This window comes from Falco naumanni, chromosome 5 (genome assembly GCF_017639655.2).
Source record: "Falco naumanni isolate bFalNau1 chromosome 5, bFalNau1.pat, whole genome shotgun sequence".
Classification (NCBI taxonomy): Eukaryota; Metazoa; Chordata; class Aves; order Falconiformes; family Falconidae; genus Falco; species Falco naumanni.
The window spans coordinates 92,343,637-92,367,637 of record NC_054058.1 but is presented as its reverse complement, the minus strand read 5'-3'; the positions used below and the strand labels follow the sequence as shown (position 1 = coordinate 92,367,637).

The 24,001-nt window shown below is 35.9% G+C and overlaps 1 protein-coding gene across 1 annotated transcript in view; it reads right to left on the bottom strand.

The window, feature by feature from the left end:
• The window catches only part of COG5 (component of oligomeric golgi complex 5), a 182,625-nt gene that overhangs the window by 151,704 nt on the left and 6,920 nt on the right, over positions 1 to 24,001 (bottom strand). The window contains exon 6 of the mRNA XM_040594563.1: positions 20,597 to 20,717. Coding sequence (XP_040450497.1) covers positions 20,597 to 20,717 — 121 coding nt within the window. The remainder of the gene's footprint in view (positions 1 to 20,596; positions 20,718 to 24,001) is intronic.

The following is a 24,001-nucleotide window of genomic DNA, read 5'->3' as shown; positions in this document are numbered from 1 at the left end:
CACAGACAAAGCCATTTACGTGATGTCCTTCAACTAATGGTTCAGAATCAGTTAATTTTGACGAGGGGAAAAAAGAAAAATTCACGCTCGTCCAAAAATTGAGAGTACTTCTAAGAAAGGTAAAAAGTCTTGTGTATATAATCTCAGATCCACAGTTTCTACATAGAAAATACATAATTTTGAACAATTACACAGTAGTAGTGAAGGGGCTAAGAGGGAAAGACAGGCTAAATGAAGGCAAAAACCACAGACAAGAAAGTTATTGGGCTTGATGCTAAAAGACAACCAACCAACGAAGCAATTCCTGTGCCAAGGCTTAGATTTTCACACTGCAGGAGTTCAGCTATACCTCGAGTGTGACATGGAGACCTTTTATACAGAAATCTTTTATTCATACCATCTATACCACCGTAGAAAGATATGGCTGTCAAGTGCCACAACTACAGCAGAAGGTAATTTTCTTGCCCTCAATAGCTTCTGTATTATTTTGACTTCTGCTTCACTGATGTCCAGTTTTAGCCATGCAACTACTTTGTCATAATCCAATCACCAATACTGCTAGCTGTTATTTCACTATTTCCTGGATGGCCATGGTATACCATCATTCCACAACCTCTTTTCCTATTTCATCTCATACCTGCAATGAAGAATCAATAAGCCCTAAGAAGTCATCATCATCCATAGCACTGTAAGCACAAATTAAGATTTTCATGCAAACAAATGTTTGTTGAGTGGTTTGCACTATCCCATGCTTAAAAAAATTCCTAATTTCAATGAACAATGGCTACAGTCATTGACTTAGTTACCAGTGATGGGGGGAGGGGGAAACAAAAACCACCAACCCTGCAAAATCAATTAGCATGACTTCAATTGTTTTGTTATATAAACTGCTCAGTGTGCCACCAGCTATCAGTGTAATTAAAAGGCTAGTTTTCAATAATTGGCTTCTATTAAAAAAAAAAAAAAAAAGAGAGCGATCCTTCCTTGACTATGAGAGCTTAGTTTGACTAAAATATTATGTAAAAAAATGAGGATTTCTGAAGCACTTTTCTGAAGTTGCATATATTACAAAGAAAGTGGTTTTAAGGGAGTAAAAAGCTATTTTCCATTACATCATTAAATTATTAATCATGTGTGTATTGACAAAACTGTGTGTTAAAAAAAGAAAGCAGTATTTGTAATGTACCTTTACTTATGCTTGTGTCTTGGCTTACCAGAACAGAAGGCTCAAAAAAATAAGACTACAGCTCCATAGGCCACAAAGATCAGCCGCTAACAATCATCCAAATTCTACCTAAAAGTGTCACTGTCTGAGTGATAATGATTTGTTATCTAAAATTATTGTGTAACATACATTCAAACATAATTTCACCAGCTTTTTTCTAAAAGCTAGCCCAACAACACCTGCATTCAACTGTACCCACTTACAGTATTGATTTCACCTGAGCTACCCCTCGGTTCCGACAATAGAAATCCATCTTATTTAAGAGGTTGCAGGGAGGAAGTAAACTTAATGGGTTTATGCAAAAAACTTTTTTTAAAAAAAATAATCCTGTATCACCAAATTTATCACTTCAAAAACATTATTTCAGGAATAAGGTACTCTGAAAAGAAATGTGCCCCAAAAAACTAAGAAGGAACTATTATTTTCTCTTTTTTTGTAACACTTCTTCCTTCCCCTGCCTATCTATCCTCCGTATTCTGAACACTAGAAGGAGAAGTAGGATTTCTAGGGTTAATGGCATAATATGATTTTACTGATTACTTATCTTCCAATAAAACATCCATAAATCGATTTAAAATAGTACTCATTTATTGTAAAAGACCAAAAAAATTAGAAATCATAATGCCCACAATGCATCAATAAGCTTACATCAGGTCCTTATCTGAAATAAGCATTTAAGAAAAGCTTTCAGACTTGAAAGGTTTCCTGACAACATGACTTTCCTTTATAAAGTTAAATAAATCCTCAAGAACTACACATTAAGTGTTAAAAGCTCATTCATTAGAAACTGAGATTCAATGAAGCAGTACTTCAGAACAAAGAGAAAATGTAGCCTAGGAATTAGTCAAAGAGATTAAGTCAGGTTTTAAAGGCTATGTCGATCACAGTCATTGACTGCCTTTAAGAATATAAGCAAGTTCTTTTTTACATTTACTGTTCTTCAACTGTCATTAAATAAATAAATAGAAATATTTATATTATGTTGGACTACGCTATGAGGGCCACAGAAGAAAATTCTGAGTAATACAAGTTAAAATGTGTGTATGTAGGATTGCACATAGGAGTCATTATAATAACAGAATCATACGTGATCTGCACCACAAAGACGACAAATTTAACACAAACAAGACAAAATCAAGGGTAACTAGTAAATGAAAACTGTGTATCTTACAGATATAGAAGAGGATTTTAGGAGGGATATGAAGGTGTGCCGTGGGTGCTTGACAGACAAGACTAAAACAGAACACAAAAATAGGCAGCATCACTGCAGAAAAAAGGGCAAATACATGCCATAGTATTGTACAATAAGAAGCCCACTACATTGTTAAAAATGATCTCACCACAGTGAGTCATTAGTTCAATTACATTTCACACTACTCGGCCTAAGGCAAGCAGAATTGTACAGGACTCTAAAAATATTAATTCTAGCAAACACATCTCTGAAACAGAAGCAACCACCACCAGTTCCCACACGTTCTCTGCCCCTAAAGTGTGAGCTGGTATCTGACTATGCTGTCTTTTAACTTCAAATGCATTTCCATTCAATTTTAAATTATAAAATGAGGTTTTCCCACCAAAAAAAAATACAAAAAAGCTGAGTACAGTGCCAGTAGCTATTAGAATATTCAAGAAGCACACCTCAATACACCAGTACCTCACAAACCAGTGAAATGGAAACATAAATACATCACAAATATCTAGTTTCAAGTTGGCAAAAATTTGTACAGATTACAAGACACTGCTACATGGTCAGAAGTTCTGTTTACTGCATTAGTGCCAGGGGAATAGGAATCACTTCAGTGATTTCTAAATATATTAGATTAAAAATATATGCATCCGGATACATATTAGATCAATACACCTCTCTTCCTTCACTGTTAGATAAACACATGCACATAATACAGAATTATTATACACCCATACGCTCCAAAAGTGGAGATCAACATTGGCATCTACCTTATGTTTATATGGAAGGTTTTTTAGTAAGAGTATCTCTGAACTGGACAGACAGGCACTATGCTCCACCATGCATATACTTAAACGCTTTCTCCTCACCACCACCTTTTTTTTTTTCTTTTTAAATGAAGTAATACATTCAACAAGCTATATAATTTACCTGGGCACAAGGAAGAATTTTTCTGCTGTTAACTGTTAGGTGTATCATACTGCAACGCACATAATAGTTATTTTTCAACATCAATGTATATGCTAGTCATCAGAATTCTTTGATAGCTCAGTATTTTAGACATGTGTTTGTTTCCTCTGAAGAAAGTGTTTTAGTTACCAATTGTGATTAAACCTTCAAAAGGAGAGAATACAGCATTCTTCACCAAAGTTTCAATGTATTAAAAAAAAAACCAGAACACACTAACTTACCCTTCCCTCCTCCATTGCTCAAACAAAATACCTCCAACATATAGCTAAGGACAATCAGCTTCTGTCTTAAACTTTCCAGCTTTATATCAGCCAAATTCCACTCCCACTTCACACATTCTGCTGTAATATCACTGAATTTATCTGTTTTACACCAACAGGAGAGAAGAATCTGACTCTGCAATTACCTTCTTTTTCACAGAACACTTATGCAATTCAAGAAGGAAAATTAAACACAGGCTTTGGGGTTTGTTTTGCTGGGTGTGCGGTCTGAAAAACACAAGAAGAAAAAAAAAAAAAGAAAAAAGAAAAAAGAAAAGGACCCAGACTTAATAACTGACTAAGAGGAAAATTAAAATGGACTTATACCCAATGAGTGTTAAAGAAGAAGGATGTCAAGCAGGTGGAGAGTATAGGTCAAGAGGAAAAGGGCAGAAGGTGGAAGGAACCACTGCAAGGCAGCTGTGGCCATCAGGACCAGAGAAAGGTGGAGGGCAACATCCACCTGCCATGGAAAATTACTAACCTTATTTTTTAGATTATAATAAGCAAAAATACAAGAACTTATCTTTGAATCATTGAGCGTGATATGTGGTTTTGCTAAAATTGCTGGGAGGAGAGGGGAGAACAACATGAACAGCAGCTCCAGAGAAGGCTTTTGATTTAACAAATTACATACAGAATAGACAGACAAACCTAGAACACGCACTATGTTACTATCTCTTTTTTCTAGAGGTAAACTATATCTTTTACCAAGTACAAAGTACACACAGACTACATGCATTCCAAGAACAGACCCGAGAAGAAAATGTTATTAGATGTCTGTTCCCAGTTATAAATTTTAATAAACACTATTGGATTTTCCCCAAAATCAGTACTGGTCAAGTAATCAATTGGCTGGATGCTTCGAGTGTGTTTCACTACAACAGTATGTGTTCAAGTACTGGTTTTTTATCGCAATTTAATAGCAATAAATTGAAGGAGAAATATCATTAGACATCTTTATGTTCTTTGCTACAATTATACTTCAATGATTATCATAAATTGAGACAGAATGGAAGAAATATCTTCCTGTGTATTTACTTTATAGATTTCTGTATCAGCTGTTTCCCGAAATTTTCACATAATGAAAAGAAATTCCATCAAAATGAAAAAAAAAAAAAAACCAAAACAAAACAAACAGATTTACAATGAAAGCTCTGTGGTAGGTAAAGAACCCGAAAATATTAAAACATGATTTACTTTTTATAGTTTGAATGAAATATATCCTTTGAATATAAACATTTTTATATCCTCATTCTGATTCCTGACACTGCACAGCCAGCCGAGCAGGCTGATGGCACAAAGCTGTTGGCAAACTGCATGCCCTTATTTTCCTTCCAGGCTGGGTTTTGGAAATACACTTTCGGTTTCTGTTACCCTGCTATGATCTCTAACTTCCTATCCTATCTTGCAACTGTTTAACTTGATACCATATCTCATAAACAAATCAATGTCACTGCTGAAACAACATTGCTATAAAATCTGTCACTCTGGCTATGTCAGACTGTTATTAACAAAGCAATATTAGTACAGCTTTACTTTCAACTGTACTAGGATCTCTCACAATCTGTTGTGAGATTTTACTTCAAATTAAACTCAATTTCAACTCAATTAGTAAGAGGAAAAAAAGCACAATAACTGATGACAACCTACTGATACTTTGTACCATGGTTTTCTTCCAAATCTTATTTCAATATATTTTTTTATAAACCCCTGTGACAAATAAATAAAGATGAAGGAAGAAGTAGTACCAAAAAAACCCCCAGACTCCCATGTTAGTAAATGATTACAAATATTTTTACGAATAATTGGTGATAATTTTGTTTTGCATTTACCAGTGTACTCAAAACATAAAGAAAATAGGAAAGGAACAGTACGTATCATCACAAAACAAGGGGTGAACGTGAGCACTGCTGTTGTAAAACACCTTGACGACAATGAGGAAGATCTATCATTCCTGCTAACAGCTCTAATAGCTAGTAAGTGAGATCTATCAATGAACTAGAACAAACAAACAAAAAAGATGTGAAAAGAATCTATGGGCAAAGGAAAGGTTGTGGTTCGGTAACAACAGCTGCTTCCACAGACTAAATACCTAACCCAAAAAGAACTCTTAAGGAAAAATGATTTTTTGTGTTTTGCCAAAATAACCCACACCTGCACATATATGGAGTATAATATAGCTAAAATAAGAAGATTTAGTATACATATTTGTTGCTACTGCAATCAGTAAGGTATTTCATGAGAGATTTTGTTTCAGATACAACAGACTTTCCATGAGTACATCTGCATGTAGTAAAACAAAGTGTTAGTCGAGTTACAAATTTATCTTCTGAACAGCCACCAAGAAAACACCAAATCATAAGAAATTTTCAAATTGAGTAAATGACTTCATTTTCCATGTTTAAATGCTTAAGTTTAATAATTTTGACCATATGAGGTTATATGCCCCTAAATATAAAATGGAGCTATACAGTTCATCTGCAGTTGCATCAAACATGGACAAAACACAAAAAAGTGCACATGAAGGCAAGCTAGACACCTTTAAAAAGATTAATGCATTCAGAAGCTCCAGACAAATCTTGCCTCAGTTGTACAGCTTACAGAGAAGATTCCAGAAGCAGTTTAAATAAAGGGGAATAAAAGCTGGAAACTTTTGATTAGGTCAGTGAGACTTTGTTATGCCGCAATTTTGTTTCAGTCAACAATCTCAAGTTTCTGCTACATCTTTAGTTTGCAAGCAAGGTCAGTTAAAACCCTGGGGAGGGGCACGCATGACAGGCGACACAACTCTTTGGAATTGTAGCCAAGCTGCCAATAGAAACAGTATATTCTCAAAACCATAGGATGTTCCCCCTTTTAATGAGGTTAGATCTTCACATCTTTCATTGAAGTGAAAAGAGATATGGGACCACACTCTCCTTCAGCTGAAGAGAGTCTAGTCTGCCTTTAAGATAACAAAGTCAGTAATCTGGTCTAGTGCCTGCGAGCAATGGAAGGCTGGACCTGAATGGTAAACAAATAAAAACACGGGACTACTTCACCTTCCAAACCATAACTGAGAAGACTTCATAAAATTCTTGATTAAACTAAGACTTGAAAATTATGTGCATGAGTCAGGAGACAAGGAGGAAAACCTGCTCCTGTGAAAACAGCCTATTTTTAAAGCTGTTTCCTATGTGCAAGAATTAAATCTTACTCTACACTACTCATTGCTTTGTATTACGTACAGCAACACCTTCACTGATGTTTAAGGCAAGGCAGAAATGACAGCTACAGTAATACTGGCTCCCATCCAGGACCTGAACAAAGATTATCTTCAGTCTTCTTTTCGTAGCTGTTTGGTTAGATTTTTTTAACCTGAACCAACTCATGCTTTCATTAGAAATGAACAGGATAAAAGTGGTTATTATTAAGACTTGAATAACCAGTATTTACTTGAGGAATTACAACAAAATTATGTATACAATCTCATTTTTCAATTATTTTATACTTCTGAATTTGCCAGGCCTCATTTTCCAGCCCTTCGCTCTTGTCATTTTATTCTCTTGCTAATCAAAGAGCCCTTCTGCGACCCTTTATTTTCTCCCCATGAATGCACCTCTACAGCCTTAATCTTCAAGAAAAAGCATCCATTTAATATCCTACTATGACATGTATAATTACATTTATTCCCAGGTAACCACAAAACTATTTTTTTATCTTTACAGCACAATTCCTTATACCAACTGCAGAAGTACATATTTGCATGACATAGCGACATGAATGCTAGAACCGAAACAACATTGGTAAAGCAATCTCAGCATGGATGCAGTCCAATTCCAATGCTTTACAGAGGTTTAGTTACAGTATTTCCACCTCTGTAAAAACTGATATCATATTTTTTCTTTTTTTTCTTTTTTTTTTTAATTTTATTTAAAAAGCATTTTATGTGTGTATGTTGAGCATTCAAGGTGCTCTGCCCATTCACAATTGCTCCTCCTCCAGCGGTCTGCCTTAACCTGAGGTGTACACCCACAGAAAACTACCACTACTTTACGTACCTCTGTTCCTCTCCTCCAGCTCCCCTAGTAACAAAATTACCTACCAAGAATGTAGAGCAACTGTGAGGTGAGAAGAAGATGGCATAATTAATTACTTACTTACATAGGGGAACAATACCTTAAGGGAGATTTAATTCATCTAAACTGTAGATTATGCACATAAAACAAATCTATAATACATCTACACGATTTCTTTAATCGACTAATAATCAAAACATACAAATCTGTTTGACAACACATATTTTCCATAAAACCGTGAATGACTACCATTGATTTAGCTTTACAGCCTGGAATTCTTCTTTCAAATGAATTCAACTTCTCTACTATTGTTCTATAGCACCTTTGTGTCTAACTGACTTTGATTTCAACAGAAATACCCTGTTTCTCCTTCTCAGTGTTGGAACAATACGAGTTGGACCTTCCCCATTCAGTAAGGAGTTACAAGTGAATGACTCTGGGAATCCAGTACATTTGTGTAACATCCTCCTTAGTTATTGTTGGATTACAAGTAATCCTTACTTTGTGGAAGAACAAATTACCCTGCCTCCAAAAATAAAGCAAGAGCATTTACTTGAAAATTCTCCTATTCTAAATCTTTATGAATCATCTGGAAACCTGTATATTAATTAGATTATTCCATGATAGGTGTCTTTCTGGTTCCTGCCAGCCATGGACTTTTCTGCAATATTTTAAATTTATCATAACTATACTTTACACTTGTAATGTATTCAGCTGTGTTTATATATTGTTTTCCAATTACAGTTGTTGTCTTTTCACTTTGTCACTACATTAGAACACGCCTTTTAACAAGACTACCCTTTCTTGATTGCCAAAAAGCAAGTATTTCACAATATAATATAGTCTTCTCATTAAGCTTTCAATTTTCAGGTTTGTCAAAATACATTTGTCCAAACTACTGAAGATCCTCTGCATCGGAAAATTAACTCTTTCAAAAATGAAACATTAAACACTGGCTCTGTTCTGTTTCCCCTTATGCACCATGACTTGCCACTCTCACAAGTGGCTTCCAAATGCAGTAAGATAGTTTATTATAAAGGAATCCAGAAAAATGTTTTCCGTGTTGATGATTTCTATATTAGAAATTGGTGATCTTTTACCACTGGTTACAAAGAACAAATAGTCTAGGTTCCCAACAACATGCTTAGACAGCAATGCTTTCATTTTTCTGGTTTACTTCAGTGGGTTGTGAAAGTAACATCTTTTGGTTTTTGTTAGCTGGCGCTCTGATCCATGTGCATTCACAGGTACTTCTACTGTAACTTCTCATTCCATTACCCCCTATGAAATTTTCCAAACATGATTTGCCACCACCATTGTTTGATCTTCTAGAGAGTATTCCAATCAAATGCTCACTTCTTTCCCTTGGAGATCACAAGTTACCTGTCCGTTTCATCCATTTCTATTCTCTCTTACTCTGGCTATTTCTGAATCTGATTGTTCAAAAAGAAAAAAAAATGCATCTGTTTTCTCAGACACACAACACTGAAGTGTTATTTCTGAACTAACCAACTAAATGTGTTCTTCAGTACAACCACCAGGTTATGCAATAATAGATGCTTCAGTCCCAGCAGAAAGAAAAAGGTATTATGAACCACTTCTCAGTGCTACTTCTTTGACCACTAAACTAATGATTTCACCACCGGCCACAGAAAAACAAAAGGAAGAACACATCCTCCCAGCTACCTTCAGCTGACTTCCCTAGAAAAAATACATGTGACATTTCTTCACATCTCCATCACGGGGAAGTGATTATCTACTAAACTCAAACCACTGAGTCTGATCACCATAGACATCATTACTCTGGGTCTGGGAGAACTAGCCTGCAGCTTGCTATTGAATTTCCAAGTACATCAACGCTCTGGAAAGGAAGAGAACAGAGAAAGTTATAAATGCCAATTCCTACCAGAGCTTCAGACAGTGCATACGCAGACCTGCCTGAAATATAAAATTGCCATTTCCTTGTAGAACCTCCACACTGAGTGGAACAGACAACTGGATCTGCGCTCTTTCAGACATAGCATTCTAGCTGTAAACGGTGTCAAACTCTACAGAACTGAATGTTTCCATACCACTTGTCAGTGTCACTGACTTGTTTGTTTACATAAGGTACTGAGTCTTAGCTCTTAACTGTTTACTTCAACCTTTATACCTATTGAAATGCAGTGGGAATACACCACCACCCAATTTAGAGATGACATCTCTCTGCTTTGCCTATACACCTGAGTTCACTTATTTTAAATCACATAATCCAACTTGCCTTCCTTTTTCTTTGTTTATTACAGTATGTAAAAGAAACTACAAATTATTTTCAAACTCTTGCCAGCTATTCTTACTCTTTACAATGCATGATAATTTACAAGATACAAAAAGATAATCTTTCAGACATTCACAGCTAACTTCTCTCTTCCCTTCTCTCTCAGCCAAAAGGAATTCTTTAAAACTTCTCATCTCTGATGTGCCCATATTATTTTAATATTTTTTTTTTTTTACTAACACAGACTTCTAAAGTCAGTGCACAAAAAATTACTAGACTCAAAGGCACACTGAGCTTGCAGGTATCTTTGGGTCTTGATAATTTTTGTACGTCACTTGGAAACAGAAACCCATAGCTTTCATTTCTACTTTTAATTACGTACTTTTATAAAAGAGTATGACTACGCAGTAACAGAATACTGTTTCAAAGTAATTAAAAAAAAAAAAAAAGAAACAACCCTCACCCCCCCACCTCTGAAGTTACATTTATCCTGTATTTGACTAAACACAAACATTCACAACTACAAGATTATCCATGTTACCGGTTCTTCCAAATCCTTTCCTATCTCCATTCTCATGAGACACCTAGCTAACAAACACAAAAATACTTCCTGTTCAAACACTTACAATGATCAAGGGATAAAGCAAAAACAAGGTCCAAACACCCCTACCAGCTGCAATACCATCCTTCTGGTGGGGAACAAGTATTCCCTAACAGCAAAACAGAAACAGGTTTGGTATAATTCCTCTCCACTCTATAGGGATACTTTGCGAAGACAGCAGAAGGGGAATTTTGTAATTAGAGAAACAGAATGTAAGTACAGTTTTCAGATTTGAGAGTCACACACCTGAATTCACTGACTGCAAAACAAATAAGCAAAAACTGGAAAAAATCCACCTTATAAGACCTGGCCTTTCTATTTAAGCTCCTAAATTAGCAAGTGTAGGATTTTGTAATCACCAGTAACTTCTTCCACATCTTCATTCTTCCACCGCTCCCTTCTGTTCCACATTTCCAAACAGTTCCTCTTTCAAAATTCCCAAGCCCCCTCTGTTTCAGCCCTACCCAGGTGGGACTACAAACTACAGATATATTCTCTGGCTCTCAAACCCTAGATCACCTGATACATTACCAAAGCAGATGGAAAATACTGTAGTTTCCATGTTTTTAAGAAATAAGCAGTTCTGGCTTAATCTCAAGCACAGAACTGAACGTGCTACCAGGCAAACACTCTTTGTGCCTCACGACAGTACACAAGGAAGTTTAAATGCATATTAACTGAGCAGTTGCATGACCGCTGCTGCTACTCTGCTGTCCTGACGATAACTCCTCTCCTAGCAGAAAACACTTTTTTGGTAGTCCACCACATAACCCCTTCCCCCTTTCTTCGTTTTTGTCCACTATCATTTCTTTCCCACCGGAGTCCTCCGAACTGTTAGAAGTAAATAAATCAAGAGCTGTCACTCTTTGTCTGTCTCCAGATTTTACTCTACCTGCTGAAGCCCAGCTCAGTGTAATACTGGCCTACAACCAAAACTTCTGTATGTTAAAACATGACAATAGTAATCATAATTTATATTAATAATTAAATAGTAGCAATCCGATTCAGAGCAACAGATAATAAGGATGCTGAAAGAGCAAAGGCTTCCAGAAATGTAAGGAACAAAAGGTGTGGACATCTGTAACTGGGAGCAAGAAAGAGCAAAACACAGAAAATAGTCTTTAATGAGCCTTAGTTTTTCAACTAAAAACTGTCAGAAGTATTCCACATGCTACAGCAAAGGTAACTTGAACACACTGTAATTAACTTCTGACATAGCCTTGCTAAGGGGACATCAATAACATACATCTCAGGAACAGGTTAACAACCTGACATAGAAAGCAGAGTACTAAAACCCTTTTAAACTGATACACAGCCCTCTGACAAAGTCTATATGCTTGAGAGTAAAATTATAAAATGCTTAATAATACAGCAAAATCAAATTCTTCTAGTAGTTATAGCTAAAATACTAATCTCATCAAAAACAGAAATCAGCCTAATGCTAACATGAAAAAATAGTTTCATAATTCACTCAATACGGCAAATGTGAAACATGTTTATGGTTCTTTAAAAAGAAACTAGACATCAAGAAAACACACCATTACAATTATACCTGGATTAATTTTCTAGAACTGTATGCATAAAGACAATTAAATTTCAAGAGATCTGAATAGTTATGACTTTGGAAAACAGTGACACAGCAATGAAACTACAATGAAGCTACAGTAACAGAAAATAATTTTTAAAAAACCTGAGGAAATGTAAATTCAAGCCCTACTAACTTAAATATTATGTTGAAAATCAAAATTCCAACAGGTTTTTTCTTCTATCAATTCAGACTTGTCTTTTCTCTCATGTGCCTGTAATTATTTCGTGCCTTCTATTGAAAATGGTTAGAAAAAGAATGTATGCCAGAGATTAAGTAAAACATACCTACTATTTATATACAACGCTTTGTCTAAGATAAGGTTTCCAAGCTAGGAATCCTAATCACAGCAAAATACAATCTGATGGTAAAATCTGTATGTTCTGTCTCCCTGGCTCAAAGAGAACAAAGATGTCATACACTATTAGCTTCTTATGAAAAATTGTATTAGGTTTTTCAAGTTGTTCTGTTACATGCACATTAATCCAGTATCTTATAGTGAATAGTTCTCATTAATGAACTTGTTACATACTATCAAGATATTTCTTTCTTTATTTCAAAAGCCAGCAACAAATAAACTAATATCCACAGAAGCTCCTTAATTCTGCATAAAAGGTAAAGATGGCACGAAATAAAATTAGATGGCCTAGAACAAGATTTTTCTGTGCATAATTGAAACAGAGAAAGAAGTAAGTGTGTGGTATAGCAACTACAGAAGAGCACAACTAGCTTCTACATTCATTACACAAAATAATTTGGTTGTACAGCATAACTCATTAAATAACTAAGCAGAAGCTTGAATAGCTCTTCCTTTTATGTGATTTTACAATAAATCACGTAATGACTTTGGCAAACATGAAACCAGGAACAATACTAAGAAAATAACAAGATCTTAGTTACCAAGAGGATTTTTTGTTAGCACTATCCATAGCTTTCATGGCACTCCTTTCCTTGAAAAGACAGATCATTACAAATGTTTTTTTCTGTTTTTAATCAATGTATAAAATAACAACTTCAATTGCCTCTGTTGTATGAATGTAAGCTGAATGGTTCTATCAACACTATCACATTAAAAATAAAGAATAATTATTTTGCAATATATATGACTGTCAAAGAATGACCAGTGTTGTCCATGAGAAACATAGTAACTAGTACATATTTATTACACAATTATTTTGTGATTAAATGTACTATTAACCATACACAGTTAATCACAATGTAACTTGAGCAAAAGTCTGTCATTTTCCATTTTTACCAGTGATACTGAAGAAAAGCAGTTCAGACAGTGCATTCTACATGTATTTCACATGTGACACTGGCTCCATGTTTGTGAAGTACTTCTCATTATTTTTACATTTTTTTTGTATGCCTGATTTCAGAAAAATTAATCTTTTATATAAAAATGAGTTCTCAAGTTTCCAAACAGTTCAAGACTCTGTTTTAAAGCTACAAATATTAAGGCTTTTTGAGTATTTAATTATTTTTTACATCTGCTTGACCTTCCCATCGGGGGGGGGGGGGGGGGGTGGCTCGGAAAACTACAAATAAAAACTTTGCACAACAACTTTTTGCAAAATGTTCCATCTCATGGTAACACAGCCTCAGGAAAAACAAAAAAACAAACAAACAAACAAAAAAAAACCCTCAACTGAAAGGAACATGACATTGAAGGACATGAAGATTACACTCAACTACAGAAAGGCACAATATATTTTAGCCCAAACCATTTCAGTGAAAGTCTGGCAGTGTTACTGCTAACACCACCAGGAACAGAAGAAAAATGTTTTAGCAAGATATCCACACTTACTATGGATGCAGATGTACCAAGTGAAGCAGTGGCATTCAAAAATAATGCAGATGGCTCTGAGCCAGTAATACAATTCAGTCCTTCTCAGCAGTACTAATTACCTCAGGCAAAGCGTCATGCCAGCATGTCCATGTAATTTCTATTAATCAAATCAGTTCACTTACCCCTACAGAACAGTGCATTGTGCTATACAGACATATGCTATATTATTTTGGAGGACACTAAGTCTACTACAAGGCAATAAATTGCAACGCATCTAAATCCCTAAACAAAAGCACCATGAAAAGCAACTTTTCCCTCCAGACTGATGTGTGTTGTTTCTTATGAGAAACTGCGCACAGCAATATTAATATCAACAAATCTGTCTGCTCTGTGTACTAGCTGTGAAGGACCTCACCGACATGACGGTAACCAAGTCTTTCCTCACTTTAATTGCAGGCAACAAAAGACCTGCCTTGGCAATCATACACTCTATACATTTTTGCTTGGAATAAAAAAAAAAAAATTAAGTTCATTGTCGCATATGGTTATGTGAAGAAGGCAGCAGTAAAAGGTGGCTACCATAGTATCTACGGCAGATGTTCAGACAGCTTACCATTGCAAGTTTAGTAATACATGTGTACAGGTACACAACACACATTTAATGTTACTCCAAAAAACACAGCAGTTAAAATTAAACCATTTTTATACAACAATATTCAACCTGAATGACAAACATTAGTCAGCCAATCTGCAATCACTTCAGAATAAGTCTCTGTGGTTTAGCCAGATTAATTACGCTGGTTTAATACTCAATTAATAAGGCACACTGTGGAAACAACAGGTACAGATAATTCCAACTTGCAATAGATATGGATGAGATAACTGGTATAAAACAAGCAAGTATGAACACTTACTATTAAAATCATTTATTTAGGTTTTCAATAAATTAGAACTATTATTTCCCGAATACTGACTAGCAGCACTTAGTATTTTAATAAACACAAAACAATACTCAGCACTGTTCCCAAATACTAAAAACTTACAAGAGTAAATTAATATCTTCCTTAAAAACAGCTGGGTCACTGAGAAGTGGATAGTTTGCCTTCTTTCCTGGCAAAGGAAGATCAAAATACACAACGCTTCATTCACACAGTCACTACCACCTTCCTTTTCCTGCTTAGTACATTCTCCTACAGAATATTGACATAATAGTTTTTGAGGGTCGATTTTTGCAGCACTCCAGTAACACAATGAACTGTGTGAAGTTAACTTGAATGTCAGTCACAACCAGAAGAGAAGTAATTGTGTCAGAGGGGTGAGCTGAAGGTCTTTGAGGAGATTTATCTACTATTTCATCTGAAGCAGTGATAAGAAGAGGCTGAACTAAAGTGACGGCATGAATTTTCCAGTCACAGTCCTAATATTCCAGGAGGTATGCGGGCACGGAGCCCAACAAAACAACTTGTGGGAAGCAAATTTTACATTAAGAAGTCCAATTAAAAAAAAAAAAAACCACACCACTAAATAAACACACACACACTCACAACCAAAAAAACAAACCCAAACCTTCCCTATAATACATTTTCTATTAACAGAGTTGGGGGAAGAACCTCTGAAAGAAACAAAGGACTTGTAGCAGGTCAGCTTACTCAGTCCTCCTGCTTCAAGGCAAAACCTCTGTATCTAAAGTATTCCTGGTATATGCTTTATCTAAACTGCTTTTAAAAAAGCTTCAAATACTGACATCACAGCTCCTCTGCAACTACCATTACCATCAGAAACACTTCCTAACATTTTCGATAAAAATTTTCTTTGCTTCATTTCAGGCCCATTACTTATTGTTTCAATCACAGTGGATATGGAGAGGCCCTTTACTCCCTTCTCATCTGAAAAACTTTCATTTATCTGAAGAACGTTACTCTGCCTCTTAGACCCCTCTCCTCCAAACCCACTGCCTATCCACAAGACCTCCAGCCATCATTACTGCTGTATTTAGGACTTTCTTCAATTAACCTACATCTTCCTTGAATGAGGTGCCTCAAAAGGGATTTGATTCTGCAGCTGAAGCATGAACAGAAGATTTGTTTCAAGTGCACTGCACACAACACCCTGCCTTATAAAGATCAGTACAAACTCCATTGCCAACGTCATGCTCATACAAAACAACAAGTGGCATGCACTCCATTTGTGAGGAACTACAAAGACTCTCTGCAGAATGCTATGCTATCCACCCAGTCATTTCTCCTATTCCTGCTGTTAACAACAACTATTTATTGCTAGGACTTTGCACTTACCAGGAAGAGAAATTAAATCAGTTCACCTAAGATGTGTCTCCAATTCACTAAGAGTATTATTCATTTTAATCCTGTTTCCCAATGTTCTTTCCATTCCTCTCTGCTTGATTATTACTTGTAATTTAATAAGGATATACCACATAACATCACTCAAATCATTAATGAAAACACTAGCCAGCTGCAGAACACATTTCAACAAAACCCCACTTGACATATTGTTGGGAGTAGTGAACAACTGATGATAACTCTTGGGGCACTGCTTTCTCAAAAATTCTGCATTCACTGTACAACGTTTTCAACTGGATTATATTGCTGACCCTGCTAGTGTGACATAGTGTCAAGTGACCGATCTAAATGAAACTACAAGACAGTCCATGATCTCTCTAGTCCTAAGACCTGCTATGCTGCCAACAAAGAAAATATGGTTGGTTAAACAGGATTCATTCTTGATAAATCTATGTTGCCTACTACTTAATCGCACCTTTATATTCTAGGCTCCTAAAATACATTATTTGTTTTAGAGTAGTCAGCATTGTCCTGGAACAACTTCTATATTGAAGACACCCAAAACTGTATTTCAGTAGACCCCTTCCCCTTCATTTTATGGCTGCACATCTTAGTCACAGACTAACTCTGAGTTAATAAAAGAGCAAAATCATGGCTGCTGTGAGGGCCTGCCTACAAGTATTACATACTTACAAGGTCATTCAAGCAAATAAATTTACTTGCTGTGAAATAAACTCTAGTACAACCATATATAGAGACTAGAAGTTCATTATAATCATAAGACATCTAGGCATTTATATGAATAATGACAACATCAGTTATAGGTATTTAACAAGCAAAAGATATAAATCCTTTGCTGTCCAAAGCTAGTGCTGTAACTGCTAGATGGAATCAACAACCTGTCCACAGTCAAGCTAGATACTCCCTGCACAACTAAGAATTTCTTCATCTGATCAGTTACTGGCCACTTACAGACAGTAATTTCTGCATATCCACATACAAGACAGCAGATTGTTTAATCCCTGCATAATTTCTTCTGTGTATAGTGTATACACTTTCTTGTAACATTCTGTGGTTTAAACTTGCTTAGGAATGTTTCTTTTTCACTTGTTGTATTAAATCGTATTAAAATACCACCAAGAAGCATAGTCAGGGCATGTAATTCACTGCATTAGGCACTGTGTGACATCTGAATATGTCACTTGCTTTACCTATCAATACACTGAATTTGATTGTAAAATATGAAGAATCATCACTAGAGAAGCAGCTAATAGCTTATTCAATGGACTATCAGAGCTCTGTTTCTACTTTGCTAGAGAACCCCAAAAAGTGTGTTAGGAGGTAGAAGAGTTGCAGAAGGAAGTTTGAGGTTAATATATGTGTGTGTGTATATATAATCACATTTAATCTCTAAAAATTGCATAGGGAATTAATTTCTTTCCTTACTGTGCCGAAGTGGAAAGTTAATTTCAAAGAATGTGAAAGTCCAACACAAGAGGAATTTTAGATCTACTTTAGCTTTAAGTAGAGATCTCAGTGAAAATATTACCAAATGCTTTCAAAGTAAAGTTCTTAACATCTTCTACTGGAGCTAGAGATGTGCAGAATAGCAGTAACTTAAGAAAGTATGCAATTAAAAAAACCCTTCCCAGTAAAAGCTACTATTTCTTGTAGTCCCTCTGACTGACCCCTACTTCCAATTTCACAATTTTATATTTTTGTATCTTTTCCCATCACTGCAAAATAAACTTCAAGACACAACTAAGTAAAAGCTGTAAGTGAACTAACATAGATTTGCTGAGGAAATAGATGTTGAATACATACACCTTAAACAGGCACACACGTTTGTGTCCCCCAAACTTATACACAGACTACAACAGTATGTAAAAACTAAATGGCCAGTTAATACCCAGAATAACCCCTGTAAGTAATAAAAGATATATTATACTATAGAAAGTGCAGAGCTTTCAAAGTAGTATCACAGCACTGCTGCTTTCAACAAAGCAGAAATTATATTGCACCACACAAAATAGGAAAGTAACAAACACTGGGAAGAGCTCTTCCCTGACAGAGCACCAAAAGGGATATTCAGAAATATCTGGCTAAAACTACAAATTAATATTAATCTTGGCCATGATCTCCAATTCAAAAGCAAGTCTCCATGACACAGAGCTCCATATCCTTTCACACCACTCATGTCTACCACCTATTTGCTACCATCAGATGTTGCAGTACTTCCCAAGCCCTCCCAATGCTTGTGTAATCTCACCACCAAATAACCAGTGCCGGTTCCCCATGATTCCCACCCTCCGGATGACACAGACCACTACATCACATCTCCCACCTTTCTGAAGCACAGCATTTCTACAGCTTCACCCCATGTCGCCACAGCCTTACCGCTCTCCTGCCCCACACCATCACCACCCTACAGATCTCACACACCCCAATGCTTTCTAAAGCCAGACGCACAGGACAGTGCTTCCCCAACCATACCCCAAAATCCAGCCTCCCAGCAACACACCACCTTCCCACTGACTCCTACTCCAGTACCCTGAGCCATGTTGACTCCAGCCACCGCACATTTTCCTCCCCTCCAAACAGCGCTGCCCCATATCCAGTAAGGCACCACCTCACCACACAGGACAGACACCTCCAATCCACCAACCAGCCACTCCTCAGCAGGGTGTTTCGATCCACTCACATGCTGGGCATCACGGCCAGCTGGGAGGCAGTAAGAATCAGACCAGCCAAGGTGGCCAGCAGAAGATAACGAAGAGCAGAGCACCAGAAGATGAGGGAGGGATGCAGATAGAGAGGTAAAAGAGAAGAAAGAGAGACCAGGAAAAGAGAGGGAGAGAGAAATGACAGTAGACAAGTGATTTTACCTGGCCATAAACCATCCAGAATTAACCATTAATTGATGGTTAAATTAGGGACCACAAGCCTTGGCTCCTCCCCTACGGACTGTAGGATGAAAGTCAAAAGGGCTTCCTAAGGGCTTCCATCTCCCTACATCTTTAACAATAATAATTCCTCATACTTTTCTAAGCTTCAGGAAAAGATCAAGTATTTGAAAAAAAAGAAACTCAAAAGACTGTGACACTTCAACAGAAGGAAGTGCAAGCTCTTTTTTTAAGTGGCAAAAGAAAAAAGAAGAGAGGAAGGAGAGTGATAAAAGGCATTTTCTTTAAAAGAAAGAAATTCTAAAATCTACACGAGAAACATCTCAGATTTTACCATTAAATTGTGCTAATTATTTGAACAGGATCTAGCATCTCGTTAATCCCACAAGACCTGTAATTCAGGTAGTTAAAAGACAGTACTGTTTTATATATCCTGAAGATGTGAAGGGAGACCAAAATGGAAAGAAAATTAAAAAATCAGAAAAAATAAAAAATCAGAAAAAATACTCTAGCTTAGAATGCTACAGTTGATGCTTAAGTGCTTCAAACTGATACACTAAACAAATATATAAATTTTCCATTTACAACACAGCATCTGCTAATTATAAGACTAAGTCATTGTCTAATAATTTTTTGATTACACTGTACAAAAAGAGCAGTAGTGACAAATATGCACAATAAACCTCAGGATGATTCTGAATGTTTGATAGTTCATCCCTCCCACAACCTAATTTTGGAAGCTGAAATTTGAATACCATTAAATCAAAGGAGAAACAGCTGGCAAGATACCATATGCAACACCGGCTACTAGCTCAAAGACTAATGGGATGCTCCTCACTGCATCCTGCAGCACAGTGTGGAAATACCGAAGCTAGCTCAAGTACAGAAAATAATCCAGCAATGTTACATGAGCTTCATGAGAACTATTTCATCATTCCTCCTAAAAACCAATAAAATACAGAGCAAGTTGCTACGGCAGCAAAATGCTTCCAGTATCTGAATTACGTTAGGTTTCTGCATATCGCACCATGTATGGCTTTCACAAAGTTCACAGGGCCAATAATATTCTTTTAGGACATAAACTGTAATTCAAACTATGCTTTATTGTAGTTGCAACATCTTCCAAATGCTAAATACATATCTGCTACCTGTGAAGGCATTTTATATAAACAAAAACCAGTAAGAAATTAATTGCTTCATAAAAAAATTGTTGCCCAAAAGAACACGTTATAACCATAGAATTTTCATGTTATTAAATACTTTTACCTGGAGAAGTCATATGAAAAAAATTAAAGTACAAATGAGTTCTGTCCACACCATTTCTCAATTCAAATCAGGAAGTAGACAGCAAGAACCATAGTAAAAAGTTTTGGGGATTTATTTGTTTTTTAAGTCACACACTAGTGTGAGTCACAAGTACAAGCTAAAAATTCCTCTAAAAGTAACTACAAAGGACTCACCAAGTTCATTGAGACTCTGGGCAGCTTTTGTTATCTCTCTGCTTCCTCCTTGCAGTTGTCCTTGAAGTCTCTTACTGAGATACAAGATGCGTATTATCCTCCGCAGCAAGTCACAGGCAGCCTGCAGAGAAATCATAGCATTAGGGGATATTATCAGTACGTTATGATCACATTATTAAGCCTCAAATACAGAAATATTTTAACCAAAAAAATGAAGTTTAGAACACTTAAATCCTCTTGTTCAGGATTTTTTAACATGACTTTAGGCAATATAAATCAATACTTTCTAAAGCTGGTAATTATGTTCACAGGGCTACTGAGACTATATTATCATTACTAGTAAAAAACAAACAAAAAACTCAGAACCCTATGGCAGAGACACGGTCTACTTCTATCTAGAAGCAAGCTTTATTTTACATTGCACATCTCTCCTCAATATTCCCCCGCTCTGTAAGCTTTAGTAAAATTAAGAAGTTGGCCTTGTCAATTAAGCCTTGCTTACTGATCCAAAATAAGCAAAATGACAGCACTTACTTCAGAGGACAATAAAAATTAAAGGTTAAATCATAATTAAAAACATTGACTTTTATGATAGGAATATATTTTAAAACTCATTTTCAGCAAAACTTTCATAAGGCCCATCACCTTCATTCAGTCAACTGTTCCCATTCTTTCATAGTTTATTAAAATACACATCATTCTTGGCTAAAAATTAAGATGATTGCATATGTAAATTTTAAGTAAACATATTTGTGCATATTTTCATTAGCACTGATTTAGAAAAAAAAGGGCACTGCTGATATATGAATCAAACATAATAGTTTCATAATTTTTCACTCAACTAGGATCTTCAAACACGTCTTCTCCTTCTACACCGTAAATAATAGACACAGAGAAACAGCAAGAGATACATCAAGTGTAGAGTTCCTCTAGGTTGGATAGGGTCAGTGAGGCTAGGAGATACATGCTACAGGAGCAGCAACATTCTGGAGTGGGTAACATCTAAACTAGAGATCAGAAACCTGACTCAAGAGAAGGTAAAAAAGTATGTGGATTTCAGCACAGTCATAGGTACAGTCCAATTATCTGCAATCAAATTAACAAGAGGTAAATGAGAAATTTGGAACAGGTAAAACGTAGTTGTTCTGAGGTATTTTTCCTGGTACTGAAGGCAAAGCTGCCTGAAGTATTTACCTTATGGATATCAAAATTAAAGTTACTTTAAAAAAATATTTAGTATCTGACAGTCTTTGAACCCCTTTTTTAGGCTCAAGTTAATGTCTTGAAAACAAATGTCATAGTGCACATGAAAATATGTACAAGTGAGTAATTTCAACCAATATTCAGTGGACTGCACAACTTGTCAGTCTCTTCCCTATGCCAGCACAAACCAGCATCAACACAAATATTTACAGCTTAATTTTGTTAAACACCTAGGCATACAGTAAGGAAAAATTAGAGAAAGCCCCACTGAGGCAAATCAAAAGCACAATTACTCTTACTGCTTTTGGCTCTGTATCACATAGTCTGAAGTGCAAGTTTCCTAAGTATTCTATGACAACTTAACCACATGATTTCTGTTACCATTAGTGAGAACCAAGTGAGGCTTATCCTACTTTGAGAGATTAACGCATTAGCTTTTATTAATTCATTTCTTTAATTGGAAAATTCTTGATCCACAGATCACTTTCATATCTGTAAACTGATTTTCTGCAAGATGAATCAAAAATAGCTTTTTATATAGTGCACTGTGCTTCACCAAGTAAGAGGGCACAGTATTACTACTTTGCTTTCAAATTTAATTACTCTCTAATCCAATTGTGTACTCCTGGCTAATGTTTTTCCCTAGGAATTCAACTTCGGTTATCTTCTGGCTATCTTTTACATGCCAAAAGATTCTTTTTCATTGAATTGTTGCTCATTATCTCCTGTTCCAAGAAACAATCTTTTAAAAGGACTATCAAACTGAGTAAGAGCTGGGAAAAGTTACATTTAGATACAAGAGCAAAAAAAGTTTTAACTTCTGGCCCCATGAATTAGAAGGAGAAGAAAAATCCAAAGACATGAAGATACAGTCTTAACTTCACAGTGATTGCTACTGCATTGTGCCCTTGACAAAGATTGTGTTTCACCCAAGTATTTCCATTTATGTGAGTTGTTCAACTTACTAAAACTCGCAGTCACTGTAAAAGAATGCAATATGAGGACCGTATAATGGAAATAAAAAATTTTATCTAATAGTGGAATTGTTCACAGATGCTAGATCCGCTAACCTGCCCACCTGCATAACAGAAGTTTGAACTAATTCAGTAAACATTCCCTTTGTGAGTGGATAGAGTATGCTTTTCTAAAGAAGATGCTCTCATCCAAGAAGGAATTAATTCCACTGTTCAAGCAGGAATTAATTTGGAAAAGGCCTGTGGCCTCAGTTAGTCCTGGTGATTTTAGTAAAGATAAAAATAAAACCCCATTTTTCTCAAGATTACATGTTAGTTACCTCCTGAAATTTAAAGCAACATATCAACACGAACAGACATTATTGCTACAATTCGAGCAATCAAAAAGCCTCTTACTTTTAATCTCAAGTTAATTTTAAGAAATTACTGAAAGAAGACATAATTAGAAAGAGAGGACTACTTGAAAATGTGCCAGTGCATAGCTCATATATGCAACTGCATCTAACTGTCAGATCACAATGTAATTGAATGTATATAATAACAGAAGCCTGAAGAAAGATTAGAGTCCTCTATGTTCAAACTACAATAGTTAGTTAGTAGGGCCAGGATGAAATCTGCTACTGGTGAATATTTTAAAGAGAGAACAACTTTAAAATATAGAATTACTACTTTTCAAAAAGGTTTTAAAATTTGGCTATTATAAAAATTATAAGGATTTTTAAACACCGATATACCTAAAATTAAGAAAATATGTGGAATCACAGAGCTGCACAGAAAGTAAAGAGAACATGTAGAAACACAGAGCTGTACAGAAAATACTCCTCTGAAGGACAAACACTCTGTCTACATATTTCCTCTGTTAACTATTCCCATTTAGCTTGTGATCTACCATGGAAAGACTCAGAAAAGGACAGTATGATTTAAAGTAAGAAGTAAGCTTTGTGAGTCTGCTGCTCCCTTGGGATACCATGAAGCTCTAAGAGCAGAGCAAGACATAATATACACAAGCACACGGCAGAGATTTAGAATTCACAACTAGATTTGAAGTTTGACAATGAATTTGCAGCGAGAATGTTTATGAAAAAGCCAGACTATATTAAAAACAATTAAGGATGGCAAAATCCAGCTTTATGCAAGCCAAATATTCCTTCAGTTTGTGAGCAGTCCCACAGCAATCAATGGAGAAGCACTAAAATAATACCATCATGAATACAAGGGGCCCTTAAAC